Here is a 9,492-nt window from a genome sequence, read left to right as displayed (position 1 = left end):
AGCTGAGGTAAGCTTTCTTCTGTTTTTTTATATTTCTATTTTCTACTTTTCTGTAACTCTGTTTTGATTTGATTTTTAACCCAAATCATTTTTTTGAGCTTCTGTAAATTGTTGTATGGACTAGTGACATTAATAAAGCCCCACAACAATTTCCAGAATTATTGGATCATATTTGAAATATATCAAATATAAATCCAATGCAAATAATTATTGAATTAATTCCAAATGCCCAAAATAAATATTTATGAGCTCCTGAAAATATTAGTTTGAATTTTAGTTCTGGCCAATATTTTCAAAGAGAAACATGAACATTTTCTTTGACCTATTCGAAAAGATTTTAATGTTGATTATTTCTGAAGTGACTTCTGAGGGTTTCAACTAACCTGAATTTAACTTTCAGAATTTAGACATGATGCATGATGCTCTCAAAGGCAACTAATTACAAACAAATTCTAGGGCTGTGACATTTCTGTACCGTGAAAGATTGGGGAAAATTATTCACGCCGTTGAAGTTTCTGTCGACGTTCGCATCAAGTGGTATCAGAGCAAGGTTGATCACGGTACAAATTTTTTTCCTACTATTTGATTCAACTGTTTGAAAGATGGTGAACTCGCAGCATGACAAATCTGATCATGAGGAGGTCGATGAGCTTCCAAAGGGTTTGGAGATAAGTGATGATTTGCGTATTCATCTGATGGTGATCAAGGGAGCCAACAAGAAGCTTGGGACAAGGGTGGAGGAGTTTTCTGCAAATATTGTAGGCGTCAAGGACAGGTTGAACGAGCGTTTGACTGCCAGCGACCGACAGCGCACTGATAGTCTACAGGTGGTGATTGAGAGTCTTAATCGGCTCACCGCAGTAGTTCGGCGCCTTCAGGCGAGAGATGTGGCACCCCGACAGTCCCGCTCACCATGACGACGTCGTGACCACGACAACGATGATGATGGCGATTTTTCAGAGGATTCTGATGCCCGTGGAGGCTTACCTCACAGACCACGGCATGATGCTGGGGCTCACCGCCATGCTGGGCGGCGCCGTGACTATGGCGGCAATGGTGTCCACGAGGATGATGGTTTGGGTCGAATCAAGATAACCATACATGAATTCTCAGGACGTTGTGCAGACCCGGAGAAATATTTGTTGTGGGAGATGCGCGTAAATCAGATTTTTGATGGTCACAACTACTCTGAAGAGAAGAAGGTTCGTGTTGCATCAATGGAATTTACAGAGTATGCTCTTGTATGGTGGGATAATAAGAACCGTACTCATGAGCGACCAGCGACATGGACTGACATGAAGCGAATCATGAGGAAACGTTTTGTGCCTGCTTATTACACTCGCCAGCTCCATAGTAGACTGCATCGTCTAGTGCAAGGTACAAAATCAGTTGATGAGTACTACAAAGAGATGCAAGTTTTGATGATCCGTACAGTTGTGCGTGAGTCTGCGGAGGCGACAATGGTACGTTTCTTTAAGGGGTTAGAAGAAAAGATTCGTGACCGTGTTGATTTAATGCAATATAATGATATTGATGAGTTGCTTCATCAAGCGGAGCGTGCTAAACGTTGGGTATTGGAGAAGCAAGCTTCAGAGACTCGTCCAACTTACAACAGTGGGCCATGTGGTTCTTCCCCAATTGATGGTGGGTTTAGTGCTAAACCGACTCCTTCTTATAAGTCGGGAAGCATTGAACAGAGCAAAGTGGCGGCTACGCCAAAGGAGGTCTCTCAGGTTTCATCTAATGCGACTTCATCTCATCATCGCAATATTATTTGCCACAAGTGTGGAGGACGTGGATACATGAAGCATGAATGTTCCAATCAATGAAGGGTTCTACTTGTTGATGCATAATATATTTCAGAATATGAAGATGAGATGCCAAAGTTAGAGGATGGAATCGAAAGAGGTCATGGTGATACCATACTGTGTTATCCTCAAGATGATCCTGATATGGAGAGTTTGCTAGCACATAAGGTCCAACGAGATGACAAGGTCATTTTTGAACCAGGACAACGACGGAGTATTTTTCAAACTGCATGTACCATCGAGGGAGAAGTGTGCAAACTGATAATTGATGGCGGCAGTGCTAGCAACATGATTAGCAAGGAAGTGGTGGAGTCTTTTTCTTTGCCAACATGGGAGCACCCAAGACCATACTATATGAAGTGGATAAATGATGTTGGCAAAGTGAAGGTAACTCATAGGGTGAAGGTTCCTTTTTCTGTTGATGGATATGTTGATAAGGTGGAATGCGACGTTATGCCACTACATGTTTGTCGCCTTATTTTGGGACGTCCGTGGCAGCATGATGTTAACGCTCTTCATCATGGGCGAACAAACAGGTACACTTTTATGCATAAGGGTGAGTTCTATGCTATTTGTCCTAAGGATGCACAAAATATAAAGTGTACTGTGGAAGTGTTTAAGAAGAAATCTCCAAGGCCTAAGTCAAAACCGAGGACGGTTTCTTTTCAAGGAAGGGAGGATGATGCAAGCATGCCTATTATTCACAGTAATTGTTTGGATGTTGTTCCACCGAAATATATTGTTCCGGCATTGCGCCGAGGGAGAGAGTCACAAAATATACGTGAGATAATCTAGTCGAATACAAAACATTCTGGAGATGACAACAATAGCAAGTCTGATAGTTTTGGAAGACAGCTTACTAGTTTTGTGCTTCGTTTTGGGGATTTCCTGTGTGAGATTGTACCACAGGATGAGATTGAGCCATGCTTCCGGACTCCATGTAACAATTGGATGATTCTTGAGTGTACGTGAACCTCAAAGCAAGTACTAGTTCATTTTGGCTTCTTGTGATCAGCGTTGCCGGATTTTTAAATTAGTTAATTATAATAATTAGTTAAGATAAGAGAGAGTCCTTGTATTTCTTTTCTTGTTTTGAGTCGGTTTGGGTCAGGTTGTTACATTGCCTATATAAGAGGCCGGCTTCGGCCGTGTACGGGGAGTTATTATTTTTTGGTTAGAGGAACACGACATGAACAAGTCGGGGTATCTCCCCGTATGAGCAGTGCTGGTTAAAAAGTCGATTACTTTGTGGGTGTTTGCATGAAGATTGGAGGCTGCGACTTCTAATCTGTACGTGAGTACTTGTGCTCATCCATGTGATTCCGGCTGTTCGCAGGGTTTGCATGTTGTTTGTTTGGGTTTGCATCTAGTAAACCTAATTCTGGATAAAGGTTCCACTGCTGCACAAATTGATTTGGGTGTTGTTTCTGTTCGGACATACGGGAGGCTAGAAAGAGCAAATAATAGCTACTGCAGTTTCGAGAAGAAATACTTATTGCTATTTTCTGCACCGTGAAAGATTGGGGAAAATTATTCACGCCGTTGAAGTTTCTGTCGACGTTCGCATCACCTCCGTTACGGAGGGAGACATCAAAAAGCTGCGCGGGGCCGAATACTTAGCCGGGGATATCGCGCACCGGCTGCTAGCCGCAGGGCAGATTGTCCCTACCCTGGAACCTTACGAAAGGGTGGTTTTCCTCACCCACTTCGTCCGCGGACTGGGGTTTCCCCTCCATCCATTCGTCCGTGGCCTTATGTTCTATTATGGGTTGGACTTCCATGATCTAGCCCCGAATTTCATCCTCAACATCTCGGCGTTCATTGTCGTGTGCGAGGCTTTCCTCCGTGTCCGGCCCCACTTCGGCCTGTGGCTGAAGATCTTCAACGTCAAACCGAAGTAGTAGGTGGCCAACAAGCGGAATGCGGCGGAGCCATGGTGGGCAAAATGCCCAACATTACATGGCTCGAGGGCTCCTACGTGGAGACCATAAAGGGGTGGCAATCGGGGTGGTTCTACATCACCGAGCCGCGCGACACCAACTGGGTGGCAGCCCCCAAATTTCGATCCAGAATCCCCACGCGGCTCACTTCCTAGAAGGAGAAGGGCCTGTCCTGGGGCTCATCGGTGGAGCTGGACGGACTCCAGAAGTGTATCCGGAACATGATAGGCAAGAAAGTCAAGCTTGTGAACATAGTCCAGGTCATGCTCTTCCGCCAGATCCTCCTGTGTCAACAACGGGCTTTCAACTTATGGGAGTTCGACCCGGCCCAGCACCAGACTCTACGCGAGCTCTTCGACATGATGCATAAGGACGTCTGGAAGGTGCTGTTCAAGGGCGCCGAAGTCCCCCCCTCCCCTTACCGAGGACCGTGGGCTAAGCGTGAAGCGCCATGCGAATCTGGTAAGTTCTGTACACCTCGTAGGATATTTATTTTCCATAGTTTAACCATGTGCGGGGTCTGAGCTCCCATACCTTTGACAGGACTGGGTGGAGACATCGGAGCAGATTAACTGTCCAGCCCCTCTGCCCGAAGACCCTGTAGACGCTCTCCTGACAGAGATGCGGACTCCGGCTCCTTATGGGGTGCCGGAGAAGAAGATCAAGAAGAAGGCCACGGGAACCCGAAAGAGTTCCCGGTGCCAGGTGGTATCGGACTCATCGTCCGATAACTCCAAGATGCCCTCCTCTCGTGAAAACGAGGAGGAGGAAGATGACGGTTCCCCCCCCTCCAGCCGGGGGAGACAGGAAAAGGAAGGCCGCCCCAACTGGGGAGGCCGGAGGGTACAAGAAGGGAAGGACTCTCCTTCCGGACTGTTCCACCACCACCGCCAACAGCGAAGACGAGTGGTTACTCAGGGCCAAGCCCCTGGCGAAGTTGTAAGTATTTGGATACCAGAGTAACTCATAGCATACTTTTATGCCACTGCTTCTCCTAACGTCGAATATGATCATGCAGTCCGCCCCGAGCCCGCATTGACGTATCCTCGTCGAACGGTTCCTTGGACTCGTCGGATATTAATAGCGACTCACTTCCAACCACCTCCTCTCCTCGCCCTACGGACAACGTCCAGGTATAGTCTCAAGGGGCACCGAACCGAGGGGAGGTAGACCTGGAGGCGCCTCAAGGCGACCTTCCGGACTACAGGCACAAAGGGAGCAAGACTCCCAAGGGCTCCAAGTCCGGCCCTCAGTCGAACACCACGCCGGAACCTCCAGTGGTTCCGGACTCCGGCAGGCGGCCCCCTTCCAAGAGGGGCAAGCCACCCGTGTCGATGACCTCTGTCTATCCAGAGGCACCGGACAACCTGCTGGAAGCGCTTCGCGGCGCTTCCATCGACGAAGAGCACCACACTATTATGGGTGTGGTGATCAAGAAGGTTCAGTCCGCCAAGAGCGGACTGACTGAAGCCTGTGCCAGCCTTCTAACAGGCTTTGAGGTAAGTATTTAAAATATAGGAAAATATTACCGCATAGACAGTACCCCCTGATGCTCTGTTTGGTGTTCACAAAGAAAAGCTGAATAGAGGATCAAATAATATCTGTAGGAGTCTAATACAAGTATGTCTATATGCGTATGCAAGCTTCGCTGTTGACCTCTACCGCACTGACTGCAGAGGTCGCTGCACTGAAGCAAAACCTCGAGCGGTCCGAGAAAGAGCTCGGGCTTGCCAAGAGGCAGCTCGAGGAGAACAAAGTTAAGTAATACATTGTCTATATATATAGACACATATATATATAAGAAAAAGATGTGGTTGCAAAATGATAGGATCATCATGGATGTGCCAGGGGCCACGACCGAAGTGGCGACCCTGAAGCAAGCGCTGTCCGAGGCTGAAAATAAAGAGGCCGAGGAGCGCACCGAGCGGGAGAAACAAGAGGCACGGGTGGGCGAGGTGCAGCAAAAGCTCCAGGCTCTCGTGAAGAAGCACGAGACTTTGGAGCTTGACTCGAAGACGCGAGAGTCCGAGCTTGCCGCGGCCCTCGAGAGCACAAAGCATGCCAAGGCTGAAGCCCAAAAGGCCCTCCAGGAAATTGAGGCAATGAGGAAGATAGTGGCGGGTAAGGCATTCATTATGCAAAGCAAGCATATGGAAGTAAATTGCTTGTTACTTACCCGAGTCCGGAGCTCTCCAGGAGCATTCGCAGATTTGCCCCGCAGCGTGTCGGATGCCGCAAAGTACTACCAGGCCGAGGAGGGAAGCTCGACGGAGAAGTTGTTCTGGTCTCAGTATACTGGGACTAAGGACCCGATGCCTGTGAGCCACCAGCTGAAGCAACTGGTCGAGCTGCACAAGGCGGCCGAACAGGCCATGAGGGGCCTTATAGTCCGGCTGTGGCCTGGCAGCTCCCTTCCCAATAGCTACTTCGGCCTGGTGAGGCAGCTTGTGGATGCCTGCCCACGACTGGAAGTCATAAAGCGGTCCGTCTGCATTGAAGGTGCATGTCGGGCTTTTGCCCGTACGAAGGTGCACTGGGCCAAGATGGACGCCGAGAAGCTGGTGAAGGAGGGGCCGCCACAGGGCAAGGAGCATCGCCACCCTGAAATGTATTATGAGGGTGTCCTAAAGGGTGCCCGTCTTGTGGCGGACGAGTGTGCGAATGATGTAATTTTTGAATGAACTTGCTCGTGTGATCCTGTATTATGAAAACTTGTTCATGTGCGCTATGCAACGCCTGTTTGAATTTAAAATATTACCTTCTGTGCGGCTGTTTATCAAATCTGAGAGATGGCCAGTCATCGGCTTCTGGCCCCATGCCACGAGTGCTGGGGTGTTCGGGATAAATCTTAGCACTCTTTTTCCCATTCTTGGGTCCTTCGAGGGAGGTGCTCAGTGCAACGAACATGGCAATCGGACTATAATGCTTTATCACTCTCACTTAGCCATAGAAGTCTACAATTTTAAATTTTGGCGAAGCCCCTATATTCGGAAGGCCGAATTCGGGGCGCTATACACGCCTAAGCCGGACAAAGCCGACTCCTCTCCCTAAGCGGCATAAGTCTTTAGGGACTCGAGACCTCTCGAACAGCAACCAACTCTCGCCTTATCATGACAGTCAGTTTTAGCTTTCTCTACTGAGGTGCTTAGCCTAGATGAACCGGGGCACAATCGCAGTAGTTCTCCCAGTGCTACCTTAGCTGATATAGCGGAACGTAAGGTACCAAAACATGGGAGCCGGGCAAACCCAACTATTGACCCAAGACATGATTCGGAGTTGATGCATATAATGCTATAAGTTCGGGGTGTCGCACTGTCGAAAGTGTTCGGACTTCTCATGCCGTAATATGGGGTACGCTTAAGCCCCTAGCGTATTGGCCGTACCAGAGTGTACGGGTGCTGAATGTCATGAATGAACATATATATAAAAAAGAATAGAGAATGCGGTAATAGTCTAGTGCTATGCATTGTTTATTTAAAAAGGTGCGTCAAAGCAGAATGATACAAGTAGTGCGATAAGCAAAAAGTAGGACTATTTGACATGTCCCCTCCAAGGGCAAGCTGAGGAATGGTATTTAAAGTAGGTATTTTACTCATTATCAGAGACCACCTGGGAATTCCATGGTGCGACGTAGCTTTCTGCCCCCTTCGTTGTTGTATCATGTGTCCGGCAATCGTACTGCCGAATGGGGTTTCCAGATAGTAAAGTCCTGAAAAAGAGAAAAAAATAACAAATCGGGAAGCCCCTAGTGCGGTTGAGCCGCGTTTTGGGGCGTGCCGTAGTCGTGCCCCCCCTCCTATGCCCATGGTATTTTCAATGTGTAATTATGTACGCGTGGCACGGACTTCGCCGTTTGGCTGGGACTGGGGTGGGGTCACATTGCTATGCGAGCTCGGAACGAGCCAAGCGGTCTTGTTGCAGATTACTCTGGGCACGCTTGAAGGTGTCCGGGTTTTTAATCACCGAACTGGTGGATTCCCTTAAGAGACTGCTTTGTGCTTCTGCTGCGAGGGCCGCAGTGTGCTCCTCCATGCGGAGAGAGCGCTCTATGTTCCATTGACTGTGATGACCCCCCGAGGTCCTAGCATCTTGAGCTTGAGGTATGCATAATGCGGTACCGCATTGAATCTCGCAAATGCGGTTCGCCCGAGCAGTGCGTGATAGCCACTATGGAACAGGACTATGTCGAAGATTAACTCCTCGCTTCAGAAGTTATCCAGGGATCCGAAGACCACTTCCAGTGTCACTGAGCCTGTACAATGGGCCTCTACACCTGGTATGACGCCTTTGAAGGTCGTTTTTGTGGGTTTGATCCTTGAGGGGTCTATACCCATTTTGCGCACTGTGTCCTGATAAAGCAGGTTCAGGCTGCTGCCGCCGTCCATAAGGACTCGAGTGAGGTGAAATCCGTCGATGATTGGGTCTAGGACCAGTGCGGTGAATCCTACATAACGGATACTAGTGGGGTGGTCCCTGCGATCGAAGGTGATCGGATAGGAGGACCATGGGTTGAACTTTGGGGCGACTGGCTCCAACGCATATACGTCCCTTAGCGCATGCTTCCGCTCCCTCTTGGGGATGTGGGTTGCGTATATCATGTTCACCATCCGCACTTGTGGGGGAGACCTCTTCTGTCCTCCGATGTTCGGCGGCCGGGGCTCCTCCTCATCATCGCTATGTAACCCCTTATCTTTGTTTTCGGCATTTAACTTGTCGGCCTGCTTGAACACCCAACATTCCCTGTTGGTATGGTTGGCTGGCTTGTCGGGGTGCCGTGTATTTGACACGAGCGATCGAGTATACGGTCCAAACTGGACGGGCCCGGAGTGCTTCTTTTGAATGGCTTTTTCCACTGATCGGGTTTAGAGCCTCTGAATCCGGCATTGACTGCCGTATCCTCGGTATTGTCGCTGTTGATGCGGCGCTTGTGTTTGTTGCGACGTGACCTGCCATTGCTATCCTTGGTATCCGAAGTACCATGGTTCTTTGATATGTTATTGCTTCGAGCCAGCCAGCTGTCCTCTCCCGTGCAAAAGCGGGTCATGAGTGTCGTGAGGGCTGCCATAGATTTCAGCTTTTCCTGGCCAAGGTGTCGGGCGAGCCACTCGTCACGGATGTTTTGTTTAAAAGCTGCTAGGGCCTCTGCATCCGGACAGTCAACGATTTGATTTTTCTTTGTCAGGAACCGTGTCCAGAATTGCCTGGCCGATTCCTCTAGCTGCTAAATTATGTGGCGCAAGTCGTCGGCATCTGGTGGTCGCACATAAGTGCCCTGGAAGTTGTCGAGGAATGCGGCTTCCAGATCTTCCCAACAGCAAATGGATTCTGCTGGCAGGCTGTTGAGCCAATGCTGAGCTAGTCCTTTGAGTTTGAGTGGGAGGTATTTGATGGTGTGTAGATCGTCACCGCGGGCCATGTGGATGTGCAGGAGGAAGTCCTCGATCCATACCGCAGGATCTGTTGTACCGTCGTATGATTCGATATTTACGGTTTTGAAACCCTTTAGGATTTGGTGATCCATTACTTTGTCTGCGAAGCATAGGGGGTGTGCGGCGCCTCTATACTGGGCTATATCGCGACGCAGCTCAAATGAGTCTTTTCCGCTGTGTTCGGCCCGGTCGGATTTACTTTTACTGTATCCGGCGTGACAGTTATCGTCTCCTGTACTGGCACGCCCTCGTGATCCGTAGATCGATCTTGCGTGTTTTGCTTTGTCCTCCAATATGTCTCGTAGGTCTAGCGTG

General features: G+C 49.0%; 1 protein-coding gene across 1 annotated transcript; it reads left to right on the top strand.

Annotated features, from left to right (window-relative positions):
• The first annotated feature begins 1,409 nt into the window (after nucleotides 1-1,409).
• On the top strand, nucleotides 1,410-2,603 carry LOC147960725 (uncharacterized). The gene is given in 1 exon segment (XM_087533521.1): nucleotides 1,410-2,603. A coding segment is annotated over 1 exon segment (1,194 nt).
• The last annotated feature ends 6,889 nt before the right edge of the window (nucleotides 2,604-9,492 follow it).

The sequence above is a fragment of the Triticum urartu genome, chromosome 7A (assembly GCF_056163025.1).
Source record: "Triticum urartu cultivar PI428250 chromosome 7A, HENAU_Tu73, whole genome shotgun sequence".
Taxonomy (NCBI): domain Eukaryota; kingdom Viridiplantae; phylum Streptophyta; class Magnoliopsida; order Poales; family Poaceae; genus Triticum; species Triticum urartu.
Note: the sequence above shows the minus strand (reverse complement) of the source record. Positions and strands in the feature narration are given on the sequence as shown.